The sequence below is a fragment of the Colius striatus genome, chromosome 21 (assembly GCF_028858725.1).
Source record: "Colius striatus isolate bColStr4 chromosome 21, bColStr4.1.hap1, whole genome shotgun sequence".
NCBI classification, from domain to species: Eukaryota; Metazoa; Chordata; class Aves; order Coliiformes; family Coliidae; genus Colius; species Colius striatus.
The window spans coordinates 7,465,290-7,492,829 of NC_084779.1; the positions used below are offsets into that span (position 1 = coordinate 7,465,290).

The 27,540-nt window shown below is 58.0% G+C and overlaps 1 protein-coding gene across 4 annotated transcripts in view; it reads left to right on the forward strand.

The window, feature by feature from the left end:
* AGRN (agrin) overlaps positions 1-27,540 on the forward strand; it is a 111,736-nt gene that overhangs the window by 51,647 nt on the left and 32,549 nt on the right. For all 4 annotated transcript variants that reach the window (XM_062013030.1, XM_062013032.1, XM_062013031.1 and 1 more), the window contains 6 exons: positions 1,159-1,206; positions 14,284-14,499; positions 15,762-15,986; positions 18,578-18,802; positions 19,851-20,057; positions 25,601-25,822. In XM_062013030.1, the coding sequence (XP_061869014.1) occupies positions 1,159-1,206; positions 14,284-14,499; positions 15,762-15,986; positions 18,578-18,802; positions 19,851-20,057; positions 25,601-25,822 (1,143 nt within the window). The remainder of the gene's footprint in view (positions 1-1,158; positions 1,207-14,283; positions 14,500-15,761; positions 15,987-18,577; positions 18,803-19,850; positions 20,058-25,600; positions 25,823-27,540) is intronic.

Genomic DNA, 27,540 nt, shown 5'->3' on the forward strand with positions numbered 1-27,540 from the left:
AGCCCCAGCCCTGCAGCGTGTGCTCAGCTCCTCCAGCGCCCCCTGTGTCCCCCATCCCATTCCCCTCCCCAAAACACCGAGTCTCCTGCTGTGCTGCTTGAGGGCTGACTGTGGGGGATGCTCCTGGGGGGATGCAGTCGATGTGGTTGCAGGGTGAGGGTGTTGACAGGGCTGTGGGGGAGATAGAGGGCAAAGCCCTGTGAGTCCTGCCCTGGCTGGGGGCTTCTGCTGCTCCCTTGGTGCAAGCAGCTGCTGAAGCCCAGGGCCCTGTCACTGCATGTGATGGGTTGGAGATGTGTCTCCAAGGCTGCTCCAGGTTCCCTGCTCTCTAAATGCTCTCTGGCTCTGAAGAGGGCTGGGGCAAGCTGGAGGACTTTTCCCTGAGGTTATGCTGTCGGTCTGATGCCTGCTGTAGCTGAGCAGGTTGCACGCTTGGGGTGTGGGTACCCCCACACGTTGCTGGCTGCTCTAGGCACTGTGCTCTCTTGTCTCATCTCTGTGCTCACCCTCCCAATGTCTGGGTGCAGCCTCTGGAGGAAACCTCCATCAAACAGCTGTGTCTTTGACCTCCTTATGCTGGGAAGAGCCAAACACCTGCTGGGAGAAAATCCTTCAGAGGCCAGGCAAATCCTCCAGCCAGGCTGTGGGGTGCACTGTTTCCTCTGGGGGATGTGTGTGTGTGTGTGTGTGGTTAGAAAGAAGCTGTGTAAAGCTGTAACCACACAGCTGTGTTTAAAAAGCAGTGGTGGGCAAAGGCCCAGAGCATGGGAAGGAACGAGCCTGGCTCAGAAGCAGTGAGTGCCACAGCCTGGCTTTGCTGCCCTGGCCACATCACTTAGCTAAAAGCAGAGCTCAGTTTGACAGTGCTTTTAGGGTGTTTCCCTCCCAGGATCTGTGGAGTGGAAGCTCTTCTTGCCCTCACTGCTCAATGAGGGGTGACCCAAAGGCAGAGGGCTGGGCTGGTGCCAAGGCTGTGCCTCCTCGCTCTGGCACCCACAGCCGTGGGACCTTTCACCTTGTGCCACCCCTTGTGTGCTGAAGGAACGAAATGCTGTCCCCAGAGCTGCTGGGGAGCAGTGGGCAGAGGTCTGGGGGGAGGAAGAGAGGAGGATGCCAAAGGGAACTGCTGATAGGTGTGTGGTTTTTGTTTCCCTGCAGACAAACCCAACAGTTACTTCACTCAGACGCCGCCGACGCCGCGGGATGGTGAGTACAGCGTGGCTCGTGCAACTCTGCTCTTGTGCTCAGGATGCTCTTGAGAGCAAATCACTTGAGCCTCTTGTGCTCCCTGCAGGCAGTGAAGCAGCATCTCCTGACCCAGTGATCTATTTTTCAGCTGCCTGGCTGCTCTCTATGCCCACAGCACTGCTGCAGCTCCCTCATGCCCATGCCCTGCCCTTGCCCTCACCCTGGGGGTGCAGGAGCATCGCCCTTGGGGATGAGGAGGGAGGGAGGGCAGAGCAACTCCTTGTTCCCTGGGAAGCACAGCAGCTCTTTCTCTGCAGAGGGTTTCCTGGCTGGCTGTTGTAGAATTGGGGAAGGGCTGGAAAGGGAGATGGGATCTTTGCTGTTTCGTTGGCTGAGAGCGTGGAAGGGAGGAGACTGGAGCAAGGGACCTTGTCCTTAAAAGCAGCAGTGCTGAATGTAGTGCTTATTCTGTGTTTATCCCCTAAGTGTCTTCCTGAGTGTTGGTAAAAGGGAGGAAGCAGAAGGAGGTGCAAAAAAAACAAGCAGCCTTGTGTGTCTGTGGTATGTGACAGAGTCACAGGTGAAGGAGAGACCACGAGAACGTGACAGGCTCGTGCAGCATGACATGGCCACACAGCATTCTGCTGCCTCTCTTGGTCCCTCTGTTTCTGCTGTAGTAGCAACTCAGGGGAGGACAGTGAAAGAGGTGACTAATTTCAGCTTGTGGGAGCTGGAGCTGGAGGTTGCATCTTGCTGTGGCCTGGGCAGCCCATGTCCTCCCTGCCCAGAGAGCAGGCAGAGGTCAGGCAGGGAGGGATTCCTGTCAGGGGCATGATGGGGGGGTCTCCCTGGGACTCTGTGTTGCCTTAGCAGAGCTTGGCCTTGCTGGGAAAAGACTGGAGTGGTTTGTGCTGGCTCATGGCAGCAGGGGGTTAAATGGGCACAAAGCATGAAGGAGTCTCACCAAACACAAGGGTGTGGGATGGGGGTTGAGCAGCTCAGGGAGAGGTGGTTCCTGAGGCTGGGAGAGGTTGTGGAGATGCTGCTGGCTGTTCATTAAATTCCTGCTTCTGCTGTGCAGCCAAAGTTGAATCATCCCAGCTCATCCAGCCCCACATCAGTCAGCTGCCAACACCCTAGCAATGCCACCAAAAGATCTGGTGGGCTTGTGCTGCTCCAGCTGGCAAAAGGTTGCAGCTTTATCAGCATCAAGAGCAAAATGGAAGCTGCTGTTCAGCTGGGCATCAGGTATCACCCTGCCCTGGCCAGAAGAGGGGGGTGATGTCAATTCCAGGGCGCTGCACAGCAGCTCTCCTTCCCTTCTCAGATCCCATGGGGATCCCACTATCCCCTCCCCACCTCCAAGCTTTCACCTGGCCAGTGAGGAGGCAAGTGTGGTGCTCTCCTCATCCTCTTCCAGAGTCATTGGTCCTTCCTTGGCAGAGCAGGTAGGACAGCACCTGGGTGTCCCATGGACTTGCATTTTCCCTGGATGTGCATGGATTATCTCTCACCTATAGATTCCCTGGTGTCTGAGGGATTCCCTGGTGTCTGAGGGATTCCCTGCTGTCTGATGAGCAGTGTGCTCACCACACCTTTTCTCTGGGCTTACCCAAAGCCTTCTGGTTTCACACACTTTGGGAACTTTGGCTTTTGAGGCCGTGCTGTTGTGGCTTTAGAGGCTGTTGGATGCAGGCAGGGAAGCATCTGCTCAGGTAATGTCATCACAGGAGCTTTGTTGTCACTGAAAATGGGGCTTCAAACAGCTCTTTGTGCTGGCAGGCTCTTCAGTCACCTTCCCCAGCTTCAGGTGCACAGAGAAGGGCCCAGCAGAAAACAGCAGCCAGCTAATGACAACATTTGCTGCTTTCTTTCCTCCCTTCTGTGCTGGGGGTGGGGAAGGAGATGGGGGAGCAAAGGATGCAAATGGGATTCATCTATAATTGGACCAGAGAAGACATCTTAAGGCAAAAATAAACCCAAACGTAGGTGTAGCTCCTAGCTTAGGGCTCCAAAATATTAGCAGCCCAGCCCAGGCAGATGATAGACTCCAAAAGATCTCTGGTCCTCCCAGGAGATGGAAAACTACCACCCTTGGTGGGCTGCCAAAGGAGGAGCTGCCTCTTGCAAGTCTAATAGGCTCGTGGCCTCTGTGGGAAGCATTTCTGGGCAGAGGGGAGCAGGGGGCATGGGAGGAGAATCCCCCCTGGGCTTGGGGAGGCTGGTGCCTGCTGGATCTGGAAGCCCTGGGTGTGTGTGTAGTGCACTGACTGAATGCTGTGCTTGTGAGCTGCTGGGTTGTGCTGAGCTCAGGCTGTGGCTCTCCTGTCCCAGGCTTGCTCTCAAGGTGGCTTTGGTGGGACAAAGGTGTTGTGCTGGGAGAGCTGTGCCTGGCTGGCTGACTGACAGGCCTGGCTGGGGAGGGATGGCTGTTTGGGAAGCTGCTGAGCTCTTCTCCCTTCCCCTTGTGAGCAGGCTGGGCAGGGATTCTTGTCCCCAGCTGGTGCCTGGTGCTGGGTGAGGATTCAGTGAGTGCTCCCAAGCCTGTCCCAGCACAACAGAGTGACAGTGCCAGCCTTGAGCACAGCAGGACCCTTCAGTTGCTGCTTCTCCCTGAGAACTGGCACCTCTTTATCTTCTGGGTCAGCTCCTCATCTGCACAGCTCTGGTGAGCAGTGGGTTGTCCCCAGCCTGTGCAACGAGCCAGCAGACCTCTGCCCACTCCTGCCAGCTCAGGGCCTGCACCTTGCTATTTGTGTCTGGGAGCTCTGCTCCTGGAAGGTTTCTTGTGGTCTCTTCCCCTTCCAGCTATGCCCTGGTGATGCCAGAGCTCAGTTTGCTTCTGAAGGAAGGAGCTGCCTGCCCTTTGGGCATCTCTCCTGCAAAGTCCCTGTCCTGCAGCCACAGCTGCTCCCTCAGTGCTCCACTGATGCTGGAGGTGAAAGGCTTTGCCAGCCAGCACTGAGGTGTCTCTAATGAGCACTCCTGGGCTGGTTATCTCTTCCTTTTCTTTCAATACTAATTTTTACCTTAGAAAACTCTTCAGCCACACATTGATTTTATAGAGTGGTCCCTGCTTCATTTGGAAACAAGGCCATTAATGCTGTTGCCTCCCAGCTTTCTCCCCAGTCTCCCACCCTGCTGGCACTCCCACAGCTGGGCAGGGGATTGTTAAGCTCTATAGAGTCTTAAGGCTTTGCTGATTTAAACACAGGGGCTCCATGCTGAGGGACTGGCTCATGGCATCCAAGCTGGCTAATTCATCTCTTTTTCTCCTCAGGGATGGGCAGGAGCTGGGAGTGTCTGTGCAGAGAGCTGGAGAGGGGGTGGGTGTTGCTCAGCTGCAGCCCCCCAGGGCAGGAGTGCTCTGGAGAAGGGGAGGGGGTGTTGGCAGATGCTGTGCAGGGGGCAAGGCAGGGTGGGCTGTGCCTCCTGGGGTGAAAGAAATGGTGGAGGAGGATTTGGAGGGGTCCCTCCTCCCCTCCTCTCCTTGTTCTTGCAGCATCTGTGATGAGAGGTTTGGGCTTGTGTTTGTTTGCAGCATCCCTCGGTGGAGTCACGTGCAGGAGGCAAGATTGGGTTTGTTATTTGCTCTGAGGAGGGCAGGGAGAACAATAAACCCTGAAGCCAGGCTGGTGAGAGCTGAGCTGGCTGCTCAGGTGGATCAGTGGGATGAGGCACTGGGCTGTTGGAGCCATCCACACCCTCGCTCCTCTCCCAGAGATGTGGAAAGCCCCTCAGATGGGGGAATTTGTTAGGGAGGGATGGCAGGGCCATAAGCAGCTCTGGAGCTGCTCTCCTGCTGGTGTGGCAGCTGGGGGAGGAGAGCAGGGCTCAGCCTTGCTGGGGGCACTTGTGGCTGTGCCCATGCCTGCAGACATGCCCTGCTGAGGGAAGCCCCTTCCCCCTGCCCAGTGCAAGCAGAGGCGAGGGGCTGGGAGTGGAACAGTCCAGGGCACGCTGCTCTGGAGCCTTGCTGGGCAGAAAGAAGCCCTCATGGGCTTGCACCAGGCTCAGCCAGGCTGGTTCTGGCCCTTTTGGCTATCACCAGCTCTTTGGTTTTAGCAGCTTTGTGTCTCCTGCTGCTTTCTGCACCAAGCACAGGGAGGTGTCCCCATCTTGCTTCAGCCTGGCTCACTCAGGGCTGGTTGGTGGGTGCAGAGAAGCAGCAGTGACACGTGGGATGGGGACACCTGAGACACTAAACATTGCAACAATGCTTTCTTGTGCCTGGCAGCCCCAGAAATACAGAGTTTGCTGAACTGATCCAGGCATGGGCTGAGGCAGGGCAAATGCTGGTTGCAGGTGGCTTGTCAAGGCTGTGTGGGGAATGGGGTTGTGGATGGAAACAGTTGTGCCTCTGCTCCAGTCTCAACCATTCCCTCAGTCTTCTGCAGCCCCTCAGTGTCCCTGTGGCAGTGAGTGAGGGGCCCTGGAGCTGCAGCCTCCCCAGGGCCCAGCACAGGACACAATCCCTGCTCTGCTCCTGCTGCCACCCCAGTGCTGAGCCCAGCCAGGATGCCCTTGGCTTTCTTGCCCCCCTGGGCACGCTGCTGCCTCCTGTTCACTTTTCCCACGTGCAGTTGGGAGCTGACTGGGAGCAGCAGGAGCAGGGAAAACCACCCCCTCCTGCACTGACCTGTGTGGCTGCAGCCTCTGGCTGTGGTGTCCTGTCCTGTCACCTCCCCAGCTGCCCAAGGCTGCCAGGCATTGTGGCTGATGTGAAGCCTTGCTGGTGCTCTGTGCAGACCCACAGTCCCTGCTGGCCTGCCCTGATCTGTGTGCTCTGTGTCAGAGCTGGAACAGGGAAGGGCATGTCTGGGGCCAGGGCAGCTCTGTGGAGATCCCTTCCTGCTTGATTGCACTGTCACTGCTCCCCTCACATGCCCCATTATGCTGAGAAACAGCTCCTTTGCTGAGGACACATTTGGGGAAGCACAAGGGAGGAGCAGGGAGAGGTTTGCACCCCCAGGGCTGGCTGGGGCTGGGGTGGCTCAGGGAGGAGAGCTGAGGAGCATCAGAGCTTGTCACACCTCAGAGAACAGAAAGGATGGCTCCTCTCTGCACAAGGTGAAATTGTTGTACCAGGCTTCTCAGCAGGTGCTGCCTTTTAATTCCACCCTGCTCCTCCTCCAAGGTTTTGCTGCAGCACAGAGCGAGGCACCAGCGTCCTGCGCTGCCTGCACAGCCCTGGCACCCGCTGCCTCACGTCAGGGGGGCACCTGGGCTGCTCCTCCCTTTGCCCCAGCACCTTGGGCACTCCATGCTTCAGTGGGGAAGCCATCCATCCCCTGCTGGCCCAGGAATCCCACACTAAAGTCCCTGTGGTTGCATCTTTGACTCCCTTTTCTCTTGCTCACATCTGTACCCCGTGGTGGGGAGGCACCAGCTCAGCACTGGGGGATGCTCGTGGAGTTTCATGCCCACATTCTCACCCCAAGGCCCAACCTGCCCACAGCCACAGTTGGGGTGACAGCTTCCCTGCCTGGGTTTTGCACCCTGAGCACCACAACAAAGTGTGCTTGAGCCAAACCAGCTCAGACTGCTTCAGGGATGCTCTGGAGAGAGGAGAGATGCTAAACATAGCTCTTCAGAAGCTGAGCAGTAGATAAGGCAGCAGCAGTTATTAGACACCACTTTTGATCTCTTGAGAGCATTTTCTTCTCCATTTACAGTGAGGTTTGAGCTTTCTCTTGGGATCAATTGATGCACTTTCATGTTAGGTGGCTTGTGTTGGAGCAGTCAATGGAGAGCTGCAAAGGTGTTCCCATTTTTGCCTCTATCAGTTCCTGCTAAGCTTGCAGATCCCCAGGCTTGCCTCCCTCTCCCTACACCTCTGCCTTGTGTCTCCCAGGACACTCTGACATTTACTCTCAGAGCTTTGTGAGAAGGAACAGCATTTGTCTTGCCTTGTCTTCTCTCCTTCCCCCTCCTGTGTCACTCACATCCCTCATGGAGCACGTTTCCAAAGCGCTGATGGATTCCTCCAGTGATCAGGAGCTGTGCTCAGGCTGCTCAGAGCTGCTCTCACAGGGGGAACTCCTGACACATTAATGAGAGAGTCTTTTAAGATGATGTTTGCTTTGCAGGAGTGACTTTGATGGTTTTAGACCCTGGAACAGGCTTCCAACACCTCCCTGCTCCACCCTGCCCCTGGCACCACCTCCTCCTTGCTCAGCACCCTCTCTCTGCCTCCAGCACATCATTTTGCTTGCAGATCTTCCAACTCATCAACCTTTCTTCCTTGCTGCCCACCCCTCCTGACCCCCAATTACAGGCTGTGTAATCATCACTCCTCCTGCTTCTCCTTTGTCTGCCTTGGCTTGTGCTGCTCCTGTTGTTGGCTGAGTTTCCCCAGGCAGCTGGGCCATGCAAAGTTGTGGCTGCTGATGTGACCATGTTTCTGGGCTGTTCCTCGTGTGACACACGAGCAAGGAGTGTGTCTGGAGGTGTTGAACTACCCAAGTGTGGTCTCAGGAGGAGATCCTTGGTCTCTCAGAGATCTCTGTCGTGTGTAGAGCCGTGCAAGCAAGATCCTTGGGGAGCTGAGAGCATCACAGAGGCTCCCAAGCTGGGTGGAGGATGCCTGGTGTTCTCTCAGCTTCTTAAGGACCTTCCATCCTTAGAACATGTCAGCTTGGGAAGTTGGAGTGCTTTGGTGACTTGTTTTGGAGGAGTCCCTGTGGCCTTGGGGACCACAGATTTGCAGTTGTGGTGTAACTCAGCTCCATGGCTGAGCTGTGGAGATAAAGCTGTGCCCAGTGCTGATGAGTGAGGAGGGATGCTGCCTTCCCCATCCCCTTTGAGACCCATGGGGCTGTACTCAGGGTTTGTTTTCAGCTTGCTGCTGCTCAGGGCAACTGCAGCTTTCCAGGTCCATGGCAGTGGCACTGCATGAAGTCACTGTCCCACGTTTTAGGCAGGGGCAGGGCACAGAGTGGGTGAAGATGGGCAAAAGCAGCCCTGATGCTGCCCTGGCTGTGGTGGGCTTGGGGCTCTGAGCTGGAGTGCTTGAGTTTGTGTGCATTGATGACACACAGTCTGACAGCTCTGCATTGCTTCCCTGGGGGAGCTGGAGCCCATCTCAGTGTGTCCTGGCCCAGGGGGAGCAGCGCTTTGCCATGGCTGTGGGGCTGACACCCAGCCCTGCTGCCACAGCCTACCTGAGGCTCTCCCAGCCCCACAGCCAAGGCAGTTGAGCAGGGCAGGCCTCTTCTCCTTGGCTGATGTAATTCATATTGATGGCAGGGAGGATGGGCCCAGGAAGAGGAGTAAATGTGCACAGAGGCTGGGCTGGAGCAGCAGCCTAAGCAGCTCCATGGCAACGGGCACCTGGTGCTCATGCAGAATTAATGCTGGGCCTGGCTGGGCTGACACACTGACTCTGTCCCAGGGGCTTTGCCTCTCCCTCTGCCCTTTCAGCACAGGGAAGCCTCAAAAGCAGCTCTGCCCTGCTCTTGGCTGCCTTGCCCTGCCTCCTGCACCCGCTGCTGTCTGCACACACTGGCTGGCCGCAGGGCAGCTTTGCCTGGCTGGTCATGGTGAGGTTTGGCTCCTTCTCCAGAAGGAAAGCTTGACCTCAGCCCCTGGTGTTCATTGTGCTTGTGCCCTCACCCTTTACTGTTAAATGTATTTGCTTGTACTCCTTGTCTGTGGGCAGCTCCTCAACAGGCTCATCAGCCCATTGGGCTCTAAGGTTAACAGTGGCTGCTCTGAGGCAGGGTTTGGGCCAGGACAAGTCACTGGTGTGACCCTCTAGTGACCTCCCCATCCTTGGGGACTAAGTAGGGAGTCTCAGGGGGTCACAGAGGTGCCTGTCAGTGTGCATTAGGGGCTGAAAAGATGGATTTGAGCTTTTCCCCTTTGCTGCCCAGCATAGCTGGTTCAGGGCTGGTCTCCACCTTGGATTCCCCACTCCAGGCTGCTTTAGTGGCTTCAGCAGGGAGGCACCTGAGAGTTTTTAATCCAGTAGCATCCCAGCCTTGCACATTTGGCATGAGCATCTTCACTCTTTGATTTCAGGCTCTGAGCAAGAACACTCAGTGCCAGTGGTCCAGCTGGCAGCAGGTCCCCAGAGGTGCAGCTTGCCTTGTCCTGAGCCCCCATCCTTGTGTGACTCCTGCCTGTGGCCCTTGCTGCTGGGGTTTGTGGCTGTGCCTGTCTGGAGCCTGGCAGGGTGCCTGTGGTGTGTTCAAGATCAAGTGCAGGCACTAACCTAACCCTGCCCAGCCCACCACCAAACCATGTCCCATGTGTTGTCAGCTTTTCCTCTCTCCTACCCCTTTCCTGCCACTGGAGACACTTTAAGCCATGGAAACAGGTACATCCCACCCTCCTACCCACGAGCTGCAATTGAGGCTCTTGCTGTGCCTTTCTGATTGTTTTCCTCAGCCTGTTCAGAGAAGGGCTGGACTCCCCTGGCATCTGGAGCAGGTCCAGGCTGGCAAACACACAATCTGCCTTCAGCAGGGCAGGTCTGGCTGGGGAAGAGGGGAGCTGCCAGGAGCTGCCTGTGTGTTTTCCCAGCAGCCCCCTCCTCTGTGGGTGTGCAGAGCCCTCCTCCTTGGCAAGATCCCTGCTGGGGAGAAGGCTTCAATCCTGGGGTGGAGGCACAGTGTGCCTGCCAGAGCCCCTCTGAGGTGCTGCTGGGGAGTGCAGGGCAGGCAGGCACTGCAGAGCCTGCCAGGGTGCAAGAAGCAGCCAGCAAGCTGCTCCAGGAGCCTTTTTTTCCCCCCCTCTCTCTTCTGTACACTGGAAAAGAGCAATTTTGACATTACATTTGTGATTATTGTTATTAAGCTGGAGAAACATTTTAATGTGAATGCTTGGGGCTTATTAGCTGGAGCTCTTCACCTCGAGATTTCAAAGCCCTTGACGAAGGCAGCTTGTTATTAATCCCTACTACTTATATTGAGCCACTTACCTACTGACATTGGAGCTCTGGTGATTATTGTTATCTGCATTCTTTGTAAACCAAGACACAGGAGTGGATGGGGAGTTGAAGCTGGAAGCTGCTCTCCAGCCTCCCTGCCTTCAACTGGCTGCTGTCTCCCTGTTGCTCATCCTTAACTGCTCAGGTCCAGGAGGCTCAGGAGAGGGCTGGGCTGGATGGAGAAGCTCAGTCAGGAGCTCTACCTGGAGCACTTGGTGCAAATAGCAAGAACAGGCAGCTGGGAGAGAAGTGGAGAGTGCTGGCTCCAGGCTGAGGAGGCCAATGAGCAACTTGAAGCCTTGGCTGCAGGAGGCAGGGGCCTGAAGAAGGGCTCTGTGTGTGAGGGGTTGCTGAGGCACAGACCTGTCACTTGGCAAATTGCAGCCTGGGAGTGCTCCAGGCTGGGTCAGTGTATGTGTGTGTGCTGTGCAGCAGTTTCCCCTGGCCCAGCTCAGGCAGAGCCTTTATTTAACAGCAACCTTGTTCCCACTGTGCCTCTGATGGGCACAGCACAGCCAGCCTGTTCTCAGCTGCCCCTCTCAGCCACTTTGGGCATCTGCAGGCACTGTTGGACACGAGGAGGTGGAGCTGGTGCCATCTGCCCTGGAGTACCAGCCACCTGTGCCTGAGGAGGTGCTGAGCTGAACCTTGGCAGGGGCTTCTGTGGTAATGAAGCATCACACACCCTCCCTGGTGCTAATGAGGGGCTGCCTGAGGAGGTGGCATGGATGGGCTGGGATCTGAAGCAGTCTCATACCCATTGGATGATCATCCTTTCTGCAGGAGCACCTTGGTTCTGATGGGTGCCAGCAGCTCAGGGCCTGACCCACAGTGAGAAATGCTCTGCATTCCCTTCCAGGCCAGGGAAGGTGTTTTCATGGGTGGTTTCTGTCACTTTAGTGCTGGTTGGTGCCTCTGCCCTTCTGCTTTTTGGCCTGAGCCATCCCCTCAGCTTCCCCACTTAACCAGAGGACTGGAAACCCCCTTTAGCATCCCTTTATGCTCTTCAGGCCACTGCAGGATGCAAGGTACAACCTCAGAGCAGAGTGTGTCTAAGCTGGAGCTGAGGCTCTGACCCCAGTCAGGTCATTCCTGTAGCCTTCACCTCTTCTGAAAACCTTTCTTGCTCTTTCAGGCTCAGCCTGGGGCTGCTGAGGGGCAGGAGGCTGCTGTGCCTGCCCTTGGAGTCACTGACTCAGCTGTGGTGGGATCATGGTACCTTGAATTCTTTGTAGCAACACCTTTTGGCTTTCCCCCCTTTTCTCCACGAGGTGCAATTTCCCCCCCCCCCCCCTTTAATTATGATGATGCTTGTTGTTATTTATGATCCTGTTTCAGCTCCAGTGCTGCTAAGAGACACAGGGAGGCTTGGCTGGCATTCAGTGTGGCTACAATAAGCCCAAGCCCTCCCTTTTGTTCCATGCAGCTTGCTCAAGTCTTGTACAGACACCTCACTTTAGCTGTTTCTCTCCCTCATCATCTTCAGTGGCTCAGGAGGTTTGGGAAAGGTCAGCTCCTAGCTGGAGCTTTTTTTCTGCTCCAGACAAGTGCTGCTCTCATTGTTTGCCAAATGCCTTGCTGTGCCTCAGCTCTGCAGCCCTCGGGTGATTTAACCAGAGCCACGCTCTGCTTTAGATCCAGGCTGCTCCCTGACCTTGCTGCACAGCCTTGCTGTGTGCTTTGGAGACAGTTTTGAAGCAGAGCCTTGAACAAGAGAGATCCCACCTCCCCTGTGTGACTGGGGAACAGGCACAATAGGCTGCAGCCTGCAGCGTGCCAGGCAGTGGGTTCACACTGGCTGGTTCTCCACTGCCTTCCAGTGTCCTCCCTGCAGAGGAGTCTGCTGGACCTGGTGTGACCTGAAGGCCTTCAGACAGGCACCTTTGTGCCCCTCACCTGGGTGAACTCTGCTCCAAGCTGGGTCTGAATCCTTCATCTGCTGCACACACCAGCTCCGTCCTCCTCCTCCTCCTTCTCCTCCTCCTCCTCCTCCTCCTCCTTCTCCTCCTCCTCCTCCTCCTCCTCCTCCTCCTCCTCCTCCTCCTCCTCCTCCTCCTTCCCCTCCTTCCCCTCCTTCCCCTCCTTCCCCTCCTTCCCCATCTCCTTCTTCTCCTTCTCCTTCTCCTTCTCCTTCTCCTTCTCCTTCTCCTTCTCCTTCTCCTTCTCCTTCCCCTTCCCCTTCCCCTTCCCCTTCCCCTTCCCCTTCCCCTTCCCCATCCCCATCCCCATCCCCATCCCCATCCCCTTCTCCTTCTCCTTCCCCTTCCCCTTCCCCTTCCCCTTCCCCTTCCCCTTCCCCTTCCCCTTCCCCTTCTTCCCCTTCCCCTCATTCTTCTCTCTGCCTGCCCAGTGACTGGCAGCTGATTTTGCCCTACACATTCTGCCCCACAGACCTTCTCCTCGAGGCAGGGGGCTGAGTTGAGGGGCTGGATCCCCTCTGGTCCTGCATTTCCCATTCCTCACTTGCACACCTCTCCTGCACCCTCTAAACTCCGAGCTCAGCAGCTTCATCTGCACTGAAAACCATCAAGAGAGGGAAAGAGCAGGAGAGACTATCCCAGAGCTCTTCATAGCAAGAAGAGAAATTGCTCTTAGATGCTGGGGCAGGAGAGAGTCCTCTTTGTGTGTGATGATAGTGGTCTCTTAGTGGAGCATTGTTGCTGTGCATATGAGCTCAAACTCTCAAGGCAGGCCAAGGCAGTGCCTGGGAATTGAAGTGTAAATGAGCCACTGTGGAGCCTTTTCTTTTGCCTTTTCTGATTTCTCTTTCTCTCATTATGTAGGTCAGGCTCCATTTCTAAGGGAAGCAGGAAGGTGTGCCCAGCGCTGGCAGGAGATGCCCACCTGCCTCTGTGTGTACCCTAAACCTGCCCAGGGCTGTGTGTTGGCAGCTGTGCCCCTGGCAGGGAGCTCTGGCATCCCTCCCTCTCACCCCCTTCACCTGCAGCCAAGCTGCCCCCTCCCTCCAACTGGAGAATTACTGGTTCCTCCTACATTAGCAATTCAGATGCTGAACTGGTCTGTGCTGGCTGCTCTGATGAGTGGATGTGATAAAGAGATTAGTGCATCTCCTTCAGAGAGACAACAGCCCCGAGATTCAGCTGCTTTGCATGAACACCAGTGGATACAGCAGAGTGTGTGTGGTGGGGAGAGGGATCTGTGCCCCCTCCTGGGACAGCACAGGAGGTTTGGGCTTGCCTTTCTCTTGCTGAGGAGCAGAAAACGTGTGTTGTGGAGGACCCACGAAGCAGAGGAGCCTTTGCAGAGCCCTGGGGATGCTCCTCAGTGTCTGCAGTGGGGCTGCAGGTACCTCCCAGCTCACAAACTGGGCCTTGACCTCCCTGTTGTGGTGCAGAGCTGGTGACAGACCTTTCCTTCTCCAGTTGATGCTGGCAATAAGCAGGACAGGCAGGCAGGAGGGAGAAAGGGGCACAGAGGAGACCAGAGGGCTGGCCATGGGTTTCTTAGCCCATTTCTCAGCCATGCTGCAGCCCAGCCAGTTCCCTGCCTGTGAGATGAAGCTGCCTGGCACATGCCCTGCCCTACCCAGCTGCCCTCAAAGGCCTGCAGGGCTCAGTCACTCGGGAGAGACTGCAGCAGAGCCACGGTGGAGGGTGCTGTGCTGCCCAAGGGCAAAGAGGGTGCTGCCTTCCAGATCTCCTCTCAGATGAAGCTTTCTCTGGGTCACAGGCTTTCCCAGCTCTGCTGCCTGTGCTGCCCATCCCCGTGGGCTCTGTGTACCTGGGCTTTTGATGCCCATGCTCCAGGGACGGGATGAACCCAGATGGGGTTCAGGGCGCAGCAGCCCTGGGGAGGGCAGACCCTTGTTGGCTTTGGGGTGAGTGGCTCTGGCAAGGTTGGCTCAGCCCCCTTAAGCCTCAAACACACCCTCAGTGTCCCCAGAGAAGCACCCAGCTTCCCTGCCTGGGTGCCAGGAGGCGGCAGGCTGAGGTGATGGCACCTCCATCCTCTCTGGCACTGCCCTTGCAGCCCCGCTGCCCCCGGAGCCTGCAGCCTCTCCCCTCGAGCCATGGCTGGCACGAGCAGCCGTGCCAGGGGCTAGAGGAGAGGCAGGAGCGGGTGCTCAGCCCCAGGCAGTGCTCTGTAGCCGCGGGGCGGGCTCGGGCAGCGGGGTGAGCGTGTGCCCGTGTGTGTGCCCGCAGCGTGCCGCGGGATGCTGTGCGGCTTCGGCGCCGTGTGCGAGCGCAGCGCGGCCGAGCCCTCGCAGGCATCGTGTGTCTGCAAGAAGACAACGTGTCCTGGCGTGGTGGCTCCTGTCTGTGGCTCTGACTACTCCACCTACAGCAACGAGTGTGAGCTGGAGAAGGCCCAGTGCAACCAGCAGAGACGGATCAAAGTCATCAGCAAGGGGCCGTGCGGTGAGTGCGGGGACGGGCTCGGAGGCTGGGACGGGGTGGCCAAGGGGACCTGGCCCCAGCTGGTGCCACCAACTGGGGATGGGGATAGATCTGATGGGGAGGGGCACTGGGAGAATCATAAGCTATAAGGGCCCTGCAGAGCTGCTCCAGCCCCAGCAGGTTCCCCTGGCTCAGGGGGCACAGGAACGTGGCCAGGTGGGGTTGGAAACCTCCTGAGGAGCCTCCACACCCTCCCTGGGCAGCCTGGGCCAGGGCTCCCTCACCTCAGCACCAAAGGACTTGCTCCTCCCATTCCACTGGCACTGTCTGTGTTCCAGCTGATACCCATCACCCCTTGCCCAAATTCAGCAGGCAAATGCTTCAAGAGGTGTGTTGTAGCCCAATGGGGCACAGCCCCCTGCCTTGGGCAGCTCTGCACCCCACTGCCAGCCCAGAGCAGGTCACACCATAGCTGCAAGCTGGAGGGAGCAGGCTTGTGCCACAGGCTGGGTGGGCTGATGAAAACCCTTCCCCAGGCTGGCATTCACCAGCTGTGAGCAAGGAGCTGTGTAAATGAGACCCCGGTCTGCTCAGCTCAGAGTAAATTAACGTGACCTTTCTGTCGTGCAGCTCTCTGGCTTTGCAATAAATGTGCAGGCAGTGCTCCTGCTGGGGCTGGTGTTGGGGGGCACAGGGAGCAGAGTGATTTATTCAAAATGATAATCAGGGGGAGAGACAAGCCAAAGGAAAAGAGAATAGTCAACTAAGCTGGTGAGTTTTGGCCCTTCCCTGTCAGGGAGGAAATTGCTCCTGGAGCTCTTCCTCTAATTACACTTTGCAGGAGGTGCCCCAAGTACCCTTGTTTGGCTGCTCTGCTCAAGCACAGGGCTCTGAGAGGGCATGTGCAGGGAAGGGAGCTGGCAGCAGGGAGGCTTTGGGGAGGAGGGGCTCTGCCTCAAGTGCCAGGTGGGGAGTGAGCTCCCTTCCAGTGCTATGTGCTGGGGGCTGATCCCGCAGCATCCCCGTCCCTCCTGCCTCTGTGGGCATGGGGCAGCATGAGCTCGCTGCTCAGGAGCAGGGAGGTGCCACAGGCTCCAGCAAACCCTGCAGCTGATGGAAGGGCATCATTACCACCTGGGCACTCAGGGTAGATACCAGAGAGCATCACTATCAGTAGCTACCTCTGTGCATCGGCTTCTAATGAAGAGAGCGTGGCACAGCAGCACAGCCCACCCTCCTCATCGCTCTACCACACTCCCCTTTCCTTTCTCTCTCTCCTCCAGGCTCCAAAGACCCCTGTGCAGAGGTGACCTGCAGCTTTGGCAGCACGTGTGTGCCCTCCAGCGACGGGCAGTCGGCCAAGTGCGTGTGCCCATCGTCCTGCAGCGGCGTGCCCGAGAGCCCCGTGTGCGGCAGCGACGGCCGCGACTACCGCAGCGAGTGTGAGCTCAACAAGCACGCCTGTGACAAGCAGGAGAACGTCTTCAAGAAGTTTGATGGTGCCTGTGGTGAGTCCCCTGCTCCCCCACACCCCCTGGGGATGTTGCTTTAGGAGGAATTCACTCACACACACACACACACACGCACGCTGCGTTTGGAGTGTGGAGGAGTAGAGGGTGGGCAGTAGGTTGAGGGAAGTTCTCTTCCTCTTCTTGTTCTGCCCTGCTGAGGTTGTGGCTGGAGTCTTGTGTCCAGTTCTGGGCTCCTCAGTTCAAGGGAGACAGGGAAGTGCTGGAGAGAGGCAAGCAGAGGGCTAGCAAGATGCTGAGGGGATGGGATGTGTGTGTGAGGGGGAAAGGCTGCAGGACCTGGAGAAGAAAAGCCTGAGGGAGGATCTCATCAATGCTGATCCATCCCTACAGGGCAGATGTTGAGAGGATGGGGCCAGTGTTTGTTGTGTGGTGGCCAGTGAGAAGATAAGGGGTAACAGGCACAGGCTGGGACACAAAATGTGCCCCTGGAGCAGGGGGAGCAAGTCCTTTGGTGCTGAGGGGAGGGAGCCCTGGCCCAGGCTGCCCAGGGAGGGTGTGGAGGCTCCTCAGGAGGTTCCCAACCCCACCTGGACACGTTGCTGTGCCCCCTGAGCCAGGGGAACCTGCTTGAGCAGGGGCTGGGGCTGGAGCAGCTCTGCAGGGCCCTTCCCACCCCATCACTCTGGGCTTCTGGGGGCAGATTGGTGGGAAATGACAAGGGCTGGGGACACAAAGCTGCTCACACGCCTGCTGTCATCAGCTCAAAACCACGGGCTGGGCACAAAAAGGTCAGTCTGTGGGTGCTGGCTTCTGAAGGTCAGCCCAAGCCAGTGCTTCCCCAGGCAGTGTCTGGCTGTGAGCATTTCTGCTCAAGACCCACTGACCTAGAGAGCAGTTACAACATCTGTGCCACCTCAGTTCCCTCCTGCTGTTTCCCCTGGCTGGAGTCCCCCCTGCTGCTGCTCTTGGCAAGCAGCCCACTGCTCCCTCTCATTAAAGGAGCCCAACAGGCACAGATCCCAGAGCACACACACAGTCCTGCCACTCTGAGGATGGCTCCCTCTTTGGCTAATGCTGACTGTGGATGCTGGTAATTAAAAGCAACTGTATTCATTAGGAAAAGCATGAGCTCAGGCAGGACACGTGCCAGAGCAGTGTTTGTCCCCAGGGAAAGGAGTGTGGGAGGGTGTTTTAGGCAGGCTGCAAACTTGGAACAGCTCTAATTGTGTGCTTGGACTGCTCAGTCCCAAGTAGGGTGAGATGGGTGCAAGTGGGAGGTGCAGGAGGGGTGATGCCACGCTGGCTGCTCCAGGTTTCTAGGGCAGAGAATAAGCTTTGTGCCTCGCTGCTCCTTTGGGGTCCTGGTTTTAGCTCTGGGCATCAGCAGAAGTTTGGGCAGTGTGGGTTGAGCAGCCAGGCTGGAGAACCTGCAAGCACTTGAAGGTAATTGGGCTTTATTGTGTGTGCTGTAAGGCTTGAGGATGTGCTGCAGGGTAGGGGAGGGAGTGGGGACGAGCAGTGGAAGCAGAGTGCAGCTCAGATACCCTCATCACGCCATCCCTGAGCTCTGTGTGTGCATCTGCCTCATCCCCATCTGCTCAGCTGTGCTGTGGCCCTGCCCTGCTGCAGCAGCCTGATTTACCCACAGCTCCTTCAGCCCACACAAGAGGTGCTTTCTGGTGATTTGGTGGTGGTGGTGGGGTTTGCAGAGGCCTCCAAGGAGGTAACACACCCCTGGCTGTGTGCTGGTGTGGCTGCAGGGCAGCAGGCAGAGTGGGCAGCTCTTGCCAGAGGGGGAATGGGAGATGCTCCTGAGGCAGCTCCTCCCTCTGCTTTGCTTCCATAGTTGGTGCAAAATAGACAAAAGGCATCAGCTGTGGCCCTGTTCTAGGCCATCCTCAAAGGGATTTGGGGATGGCAGAAAGGGAGGTCCCTCATCTGTGCAGGAGAGGCTGGGGAAGTGGGATCCTCTATTGTTTCCTCCCCTTGCCAGCCCAGGGCTGTGGTCAACACAGGGATCTCAGAGGAGGAGGATTAGAGGGCAGGAATATTGAATCATGTTTCTGCAGCTGCAGACAGTGAATCAGCACTCTCCAGGTAGGGTGCTTGGCAAGGAAGAGAAAAACCCAGAGCTACAGCAGGGATTAGTGAACAGCCAGGCACCTGTTTTACCCCTGGCTTTGGTATGCTAATGTTGAGCTCAGCTCATCAGAGAGGGATAAGCTGAGATTAGAGCAGTGGGGTAAAGCAGCCTGTGGCCCTGGCTGCCTTCAGGGCTTTCCCTGAGGAGTGCAAGGGGAGTGCTGAGCACCTTGCAATGCCCAGCAAACACCCATTGTGGGAGCTTAGGCTGGCTTGGGGGAAAGAGAGGTCAGAGAGGTCAGAGAGAGAGGAGTGAGGGCAGCTTGGATAGGGGGGGAAGGCAGAGTCCAATTCCCTTCCAGCCCAACCATTCTATGGCTCTACCTGGAAAAGCCACACGCCCCAGGGAAGCGCCACTGGCCAGGGGAGGGATGCTCCCGGGGCTGAAGGGAGGGAGGAGGGCGGGTCAGGAGGCACCTCCGTGCTCAGGCCAAGCGCCCATCCCAGTGTGTGCTCCGTGTGTGTGTGCATGTGTGTGTGCACAGACCCGTGCCAGGGCGTGGGCAGCGCCCCGGGCCGCGTGTGCCGCGTGAACCCGCGCAGCCGCCGCGCAGAGCTGCTGCCCCGGCCCCACAGCTGCCCCCCGCGGCCCGAGCCCGTGTGCGGCGACGACGGCGTGACGTACGACAGCGAGTGCGTGATGGCGCGGGCCGGCGCCATCCGCGGCCTGCACATCCAGAAGGTGCGCTCGGGGCAGTGCCAGCAGCAGGGTGAGTGACCACAGTGGGTGTCCCTGGGGGAGGTGGCGTGGTGGGCTTGGTGAAGGCTCCGTGCTGGGGCTTGGTGTGCTGATGTCGGGGTGTTCTGTGTAGCGTCAGAGGCTGGGTGAGGGGGTTGAGTGCACCCACGGTGAGGTTGCAGGTGACAGCAAGCTGGGTGGGTGAATAGGTCTGTGTAGGGTCTGCTCAGCCCTGGCCAGGCTGGAGCAATGGGATGAGGTTTAATAAGGCCAAGGGCTGAGTTCTACACTTGGGACACCCCAACCCCATGCACTGCTGCAGGCTGGGCCACAGGGGATGGAAAGATGCTCAGAGGGAAAGGATCTCACGGGGTTCATCAACAGCAGGTGAATGTGAGGCAGCAGCGTGCCCAAGGCGGGGAAGGAGGCCAAGGGCATCCTGGCTGGGCTCAGCAGTGGGGTGGCAGCAGGAGCAGGGCAGGGATTGTCCCCTGTGCTGGGCTCTGGGGAGGCTGCAGCTCCAGGGCTGTGTCAGTGCTGGGCCCCTCACTCACTGCCACAGGGACACTGAGGGGCTGCAGCATGGCCAGAGCCGGGCACAGAGCTGGGGAAGGGGCTGGAGCACAAGGGGCTGGGCAGGGGCTGAGGGAATGGGGGTGTTGAGCCTGGAGCAGAGGAGGCTGAGGGCAGCCAGCAGCACTCTCTGACACTCCCTGACAGGAGGCTGCAGGGAGCTGGGGGTTCAGCTCTGCTCCCAGGGGATAATGGAAGGAGAGGCAATGGGCTGCAGTTGCCCCAGGGGAGGTTGAAGTTGGAGCTGAGGCAGAACTGTTTCCCTGAGAGGGGTGTGAGCCCCTGTGCCAGGCTGCCCAGGGAGCTGGGGCAGTGCCCAGCCCTGGAGGGATCCCAAAGCCCTGGAGCTGAGGTGCTGAGGCTGTGGGTCAGTGCTGGGCAGGGGCAGGACACTGGGTGAGCTCCAGGATCTACAAAGGCTTTCCCAACCCCAACCAATGGTATGACTGCACACCCTGGGCTATCCCCACGCTGGGTGCCAGCAGTGCCCTCCTCTCCCCTCGCAGACCAGTGCCAGGAGCAGTGCCAGCTGAACGCCGTGTGCCTGAACCGCCGCGGCTCCGCGCGCTGCTCCTGCGACCGCGTCACCTGCGACGGCTCCTACCGGCCCCTCTGCGCCCACGACGGCCACACCTACAGCAACGAGTGCCAGCGCCAGAAGGCAGAGTGCCAGCAGCGAGCTGCCATCCCAGTCAAGCACAGAGGACCCTGTGGTAAGCACTGGTGCAGCCAAGCTGGGTTTTCCCCCAACCCCGCTCCCATGCCAGGGCTGCCCCAGTCCCGGCCGTGGTGCTGGTGCTGGAAGGCTGCAGGTGAGTGGGTGCCCCAGCATCTGAGCAAGCCACGGGGCTCTTCTCAGTCCTGTGGCCAACAAGCCCTGGATATCTGTTGCTCCCTGTTCTTTTCCCTTGCAGCAGTCCCTGTGTGTCCCTGTGTGTGTGTGTGTGTGTGTGTGCACGTCTTGTCTCTGTCTGATGTCGGGGAGCAATCCCTGGTGCACACCCAGCACCCAGGTGTCTGTCACACCCAGCCAATCTCTGTCACCCACCACCACAGCCAGGTGCATGTTCATCACCACACACCTCCCCTGCAGCCCACACCATCCATTTCTCCTGCCAGGGTAGTGCCAGTGCCTCAGCTCCCTCCATGCCTCCCTCTGCCATGCCCACCCGCTTCTCTCAGCTCCAGGTACTCCCCGTGAGGAACTCTTCCCCACGTGCCAGCTCTCTGGAGGTCTCACCGTGTCCTTGGCTCATCTCTGGGAGAAGCTTTGCACCTTTCCTTTGTCAGGATGGGCCTTGGGGGTCCTGAGGGTGTTGGGAATGCCCAAGTTTAAAACTGCAGCTCAGCAAGTGAAGGGTCCCTGCCACAGGACACAGCCACTGATGAGCTGGAAGGACTCCTCATGGGGTTTTTCACTCCACCTAGATCTGTGTCCTGTGATTCTCAGCTGATTGTTGTAAGGTATCAGCTCTATCAAACCTTCTGAAGGGCTTGGAAATGAGGCCCCACGTTGTGGATGTGTTTTGTTGGCTTTGTGCTCCTGCTGTAGGGGGTTTTTTTCATGCTGCCAGCTGCTGGAAAGCTGTTTGTCAGGCTCCCAAAATCACACTCAGGCTAATCACCACTGTTATTTTTAATCATCCAGCTCCCTGTGTTTCTGCTGGTTGAATCATTAGGAGTCAGTTCCCCTCATTCTCCCTCCAGGGAGAGCAACAGAAGCACTTTTGCAGCCCTTTCTGTCCCTGGGCCATAAGGAGCTGGTGCTGGATGGCAACCAGAAGCCTTGCCAGGAAGCTCAGCACACCCTGGCAAGTCTGGCTCTGGTTTTCCTGCCCTGTTGTGCCAGGATGGAGCTTTGCAGGGCTTGTGACCAGGCTCAGGCTGGCACAGAGCACGCAGGGGAAGGGGCATGAAGCGATGTGCCTGTGGCTCAGCTCCTGGGGCAGGTGGGTGTTTGCAGCTGCATGGCCAGGCCCTGTGCCCTGGGCTCTCTACAACCCCTCCCCTGTACCTCTTTAGAGTCAGGCTGAGGCTTCCCAGCCCCCTGGGACAGGCAGGCATGCAGCATTGCCACCCTGTGTAGTGGGGTGAGGTCAGTGGACAGTGGGGTATGGTCCCTGTGCAGCTGCTGTTCCTCTCTCTCTCATTGTTCTGTATCTTCCCAACATCCACTGATGTGCACATCTGCTTCCAGGAGCCACATCCTTGTGGGGTAGGAGCAAACAGAGCTCATCATCTAGGGGAAGTGAGTCAAAGCTGAGGCTCTGCCTGTCAAAGCCCAGGGTTTCAAAGTCTCCATGACAGCTCCAGGCAGCCCTGTAGCAAACCTCCACGAGGTGTGGGCAAGCCTTTGGCCTCCCCTTGAGCTGGTGTGTGCTCTCTGAGCTCAGTGCTGCACTTTGGGAAGAGAGAAGCACATCCTCTGTGTCCCCAGCTCAGCCTCAGTGTGAGATGAGCAACAGATTGAGAAGTGGGGCCAGGGTGGGTGGTGACCTCCCTGCCAGCCTGTGTGCCAAGGCAGGTCTGAGCACAAACATTGCTGGTAGTGCCAACCTGTCTCCTGGCTGAGGTTTGCATGGGATGCAGGGTGCAGGGCCACCAGCACAGGCTGAGACAGGGCTTGTGGGGCTCTGAGCAAAGGGTGAGACCAGGGATGAGGGAGCTGCAGGCTCTGTCTGCACCCAGCACTCGAGGTGAGTTCATCTGTGCCCCAGTGAGATGGGAGAGATGCCCAGAGGAAGGAGGAATGAGAGCCAGGCCATCAGTAATCTCTTGCACATACCTTCTGATGACCTCTTCAGTCTTTTCCAGCAGCAAGGCAAAGGAGGCAAAGCCAAACCAACCCATCCAGGCTTTGTTTTCAATGCTGTGCTTTGCCACAGCGATGGTGCAGCTGAGGAGGAAGGAATGGGATGAGACCAATGTGGACAGGAGGTGGAGGGAAGCTGTCTGTAGTTGCATCTGTCTTTTTCCTCCCTGTCTCTCTCTCTTTCTGCTCTCTCCTCGCTCCTCTCTCTCTCTCTCTTTCCTTTTTGGTCTGTGTCTTGTGTTTTACAGTGTTGCCTGTTTGGAGGAAGGAATTGTGTCCTCGCAGCACCTTTCTGCTCCCTACCTGGACATCTCTGCTAGGAGGTCGACTCTCTCCCCTTCTCCGTAGCCAGTGACAATCCTGGCCTCTTCTCACTCCTCCCCACCTCTCTAGTTTGGCTTCAGAGCCCCAGGGATGGAGAGATGGAGGTTTTGTTCCCATCCCTCACCCCAGACAGTCCCTGCTGGAGTGGAAATGCCTTGCAGTGCAGTGGGGTCTGGGCTGATGCTTGCTGTGGCTTGACCCTTCGAGGCAAATGAGAGTGGGAGCAGAGGTGGGTGCTGTGAGCCCCCCACTCCTTAGCAAGCCCCTCTTCAGCTGATGCAGCAGTCTGGACTGCTCCTGGTTGATCTTACCTCTCCTTTTGCCCCCAACTAACCCCTCCCACCCCTTGCTTCCCTACCTCCTCCTTCCCAGAGCCTTCTGCCTGTGGGACTGTGATGCTTGTCCCTTCGCTCTCTGTAGTGTGTGTCACGCTTGTCTGTGCAAGTCCTGTGGGCAGGGGCTCAGCAGGGACTGCAGCTCCCCTCCCCAGGGCCCAGCAAAGCACCACTCTGGGAAGCCCTGAGGAGCCATCTGTGCTCAGATGTGCTTCTTCCCTACCAGTCCTCCCCTGGAGCCGGTGCCAGAGCCCGCTGGGTGGCATGGGCACAGGTTGATGGGGTGTGATGGGTTAGAGAGCAGCTTCAGAGCCTCTTCTCCATTGCCATGCACAGGCAGGGCTTGCAAGAGAGCTGCTCCCTGTGCTCAGCTCCCAGGGCTTGCTTAGGTTTCCTGCAAAGCTCAGCAGCAGCAGCAAGTGAAGAAGCCTGCCCTTGATTTGAGTCAGGGTGCAGAATGAGCATTTTGCTCCCTCTGTGCCTCACTTTCCCTGCCTACAAAGATGAAGAAGGATCAGGAATCAAAGCAGCAGGTCTTAATTATAGCACAGCCTAAGGTCCTTGCTCAGTAGATCCTCGTTACATCCACCCACATCAGAGCTGGTGCCAAAGCCCCCGTTGACGTCTGCGGGTGCCCCAGGCTGCGTGTGAAATTGCACAGGCTGAGATTCAGGCTGGGAAGGAGCTTCCTGAGCTGCATCTCTGCAGGTTTGCCTGCTGCAGAAGGGCAGGGGATGTCAGGGCATTGCTCTCCATCAAGCCTGGCTCCTCCCTGCTCCCCAAGATCAGAGAGTTGGGTTTCAAGTGAGTTTTGGTTCATGCAGACGTTTCGTGCCCAGCTCCATCCTGCCTGTGTCCAAGAGAGATGCTTTCCCCACACAAACCTGTGTGTCTGTGTGGTTGGGGGAGGATGGGGGGATGCAGTTCTGGCACAGATGTTGTTTTAAAGTGATGGACCACAAAGCAGGAGATGTCAGCAGCATCACAGGGCCGAGGTTCCCTGTCCCTGGGAGCTGCTCACGAGCCCTGAGCTGCAGGGAGGTTGGGGATGTGATTGAAAAGGCTCAGCTGAAGTAGTGGCCGTGTGCCTGAACTCTCCTGTTCCTTTGCAGACCCTTGGCTTGCAAGTTTTGACTTGGTAGGTGCTTCCCAAAGAGCCAAATCCAGACTTGAGGCTTGCCTGTGCCTGTGCCATGGGCCTTTTGCTGCAGCCACCCTCCTGAGGGCTCCAGCCTTGCACTTGCTCTGCCACCTTGGTCCTAGCAGGAGGGGAAAAGGGACCTGTTGCCCCATCCTTGTGCCACTCAGCAGGCTCTGGAGGGCTTTGTGCTCCCCCTCCCACACCTGCCTGGCTGGTTGGGGTTGGTGGGGCTGTGCTGTGTCTGCCTGTTGCATCCATCTCCTCTGGGCTGCATTGTCTGTTCCCCACATCTGTTCTGTCCATGTGTCCTCATCACGTTGAGCACGGATCCAAGCTGTGTCCTTTCCTTGCCCCAGGTCCTCAGGGCTTTTGTCTCGAGTCACAACAAGGGGTCTTACTGGGTCTCTCCCCAGCAGCACAGCCAGTCTTGCCTTTAAGCTGCCTGGCTTTGGCTTCTGGATGCTGGGGGGCATTGCTGGAGGGGCCTGTCTGCAGGGTGGGTGAGCAGGGGGTGGGATGCAGCCTTTTCCCATTGCTGTCAGCAGCAGGGCTGGCTGCTCACCTCAGCACTGCCAGGCAGCTTGCAGGGAAGGTGCCTCCTGCTCAGCTGGCTTTGATGAAGTGGCTCCAGTTTGTGAGCAGAGGGGACTGCTGCCTCTCAACCTGCAACCCATGGGCTTCACCCAACCTCAGGGCTCTGCTGCTGGAGCCAGATGCCTGAGGGCTGGGCAGAAGCAAGGACACCAGGTCTCCTCACTGCAGCTCCCTGGGCTCTCCCTGGCAGCTTGCAAGAGGAGGGGAAGAGCTGAGCTGCTGGGGAGAGGAGAGAGGCAGGCTGTGTGGTGAGGCCAAATGCAGGTCTCTCTGCAGCCAGCTCTTTCTGGGTGTTGCTACAGAGGATATTCAGGAGCTGTTCAGGGGACAGTGTGATTTGAAGCCTCAGTGAGCTGTCCCTGGGTGAGCTGTTTGGCTGCTGAGGGTTCCAGGTGAAGGGTTCAGGATGGGAGAGCTGGGATGGGATGGAAGAGGTGAGGCAGGAGTCCTGTTCATGGTGTGCAGGGAGAAGATCTTGTGCCTGCTTCCCATCCCTAACCTCTGCCAAGCATGGGGAAGGATGCTCAACCAGGCATGTGGGGGTGGCATGGAGGGTGCAGGGGCTGGGCTGGTGCCAAGGCCAGGGGCTCTGTGCATTTGCCATGGCTTGGGGAAGGCCAACATGGGCCTGAGGCTGAGGCTGCCACCATGCAGTGCTGTGCACAGTGCCCTGGGGCAGCTGCCATACCTTGGGGCTGCTGTGCACAGTGCCCTGAGCCTGCTGCCATGCCCTGAGGCTGCTGCAATGCCATGCACTGCTGTGCACAGTGCCCTGGGGCTGCTGCCATGCCATGCAGTGGTGTGCACAGTGCCCTGGGGCTGCTGCCATATCTTGGGGCTGCTGTGCACAGTGCCCTGAGGCTGCTGCCATGCCATGCAGTGCTGTGCACAGTGCCCTGGGGCAGCTGCCATGCCCTGGGGCAGCTGCCATGCCATGCAGTGCTGTGCACAGTGCCCTGGGGCAGCTGCCATGCCATGCAGTGCTGTGCACAGTGCCCTGAGGCTGCTGCAGACTGAGACCTGTGCCTTTCTGTGCTGTCCCCTCTGCAGACCTGGGCACACCCAGCCCCTGCCTGAGTGTGGAGTGCACCTTTGGGGCCACGTGTGTGGTGAAGAACCAGGAGGCTGTGTGTGAGTGCCAGCAGCTGTGCCAGGGCCGCTACGACCCGGTGTGTGGCACCGACAACCGCACCTACGGCAACCCCTGCGAGCTCGACTCCATGGCCTGTGTCCTCAAGAGAGACATCAAAGTGAAGCACAAGGGCCCCTGTGGTAAGAGCTGATCTCTGGGGGTGTCTCCTCGTGCTGTTGGCCACAGCCTGGGTTTGCTGGATGGCCCCAGGCCCAGGGAGTGGTGGGGATGGAGTTGAGTCGGGGGCTGGTCACCAGTGGTGCTTGACATCTGTATCAGTGAACTGGATGAGGGGCTCAAGGGCACCTTCAGTCAGTTTACTGATGACACAGAAGGCTTTGCAGAGGGTTCTGGGCAGGCTGGAGTGATGGGCTGAGGCAATGAGCCAGCAGCATGCTCAGGGGGGCAAAAAAGCCAAGGGCATCCTGGCTGGGCTCAGCAGTGGGGTGGCAGCAGGAGCAGGGCAGGGATTGTCCCCTGTGCTGGGCCCTGGGGAGGCTGCAGCTCCAGGGCTGTGCTCAGTGTTGGCCCCTCACTCACTGCCACAGGGACACTGAGGGGCTGGAGAGGGCTGAGGAAATGATTGAGATTGGAGCTGAGGCAGAACTGTTTCCCTGAGAGGGGTGTGAGCCCCTGTGCCAGGCTGCCCAGGGAGCTGGGGCAGTGCCCAGCCCTGGAGCTGTTGCAAAGCTGTGGAGCTGAGGTTCTTTGGCTGTCAGACACTTGGGTGCCTGGTAGGGAAGTGATGCCCATGTCAGCAGCCAGGCTGCCTGGAGCAGCCCCTCTCTGCCCAGCTGAGCACAGCCTCAGCCTTTGTGCTGTAAGTAGAAAAGTCCCAGGCAATGTTCTGCAGAGCCCAAGCAGGGGGTTGCTGCATCTTCCCTGCCCCATGCAAAGGCAGCAGCTGCTACAGCAGCTAAAAACTCACCAAACCCATTTTTGAGCCAAATTCCTCCTGAGCTGAATGACAGGGAGGGAAAAGGGCTGTTTGTCTGAAGGAGAAAATGAGGCTGTGAATCACTGAACACCCAGGAGCCAGGACATGTGCTGCCTGGAGTCCAGCCTCTCCTCCAAGGAGTGAGTGAGAGCTCGTTTGCAAGTGAGTTATTAGGAAGATAAATGTCTCCTCTGACCTGAGCCTGTGTGTGTGTGTGTGTGCTGCAGCAGGCAGGCTGGGGATCCTGCCAGGGGAGGTGGCAGGGCCCTGGGTGTTGGTGCAGTGTCCTACATGTGCCCAGCACTGCTGACACTGAGAGATGAGGGGATGTGAGCATCTCCTGCTGCCCATTTGCCATGGGTGAAGCCTGTCCCCCTGGCAGGGTGCTGCATGGGATGCTGCACTCCTCCTGCCCAGGCTGGGACTGATTTATCCCTGCTTGTAATTGCACTCAGCCTCGTGTTCCCTCCTGCCTCCAGTTCAGCCCTGACACAGCCCTGGTGACATTTCATCACAGTGACTCCTGGCCCTGACAGCTTTTACCAGGAGTTATTGCCTTTCTGCCTCCCAGCCTGACTGTCCCTCCCTCCTGCACAGAAGCTCAGAGGGATGGGGCTGGGAAGGGCTCTGCAGAGCTTCTCCAACCCCTGCTCAAGCAGCTTCCCCTGGCTCAGGGGGCACAAGAATGAGCTTTGAAACTCACTCAGGGTCCAGGTGGGGTTGGAAACCTCCCAAGAAGGAGCTTCCACACCCTCCCTGGGCAGCCTGGGCCAGGGCTCCCTCACCCCAGCACCGAAGGAGCTTCTCCTTGTGTTGAAGTGAAGCCTTGTGTGTGCCAGCCTGTGCCTGTTACCCCTTGTGCTATCCCTGGCCACCACACAGCAAACACTGACCCCATGCTCTCAGCAATTGCCCTGTAGG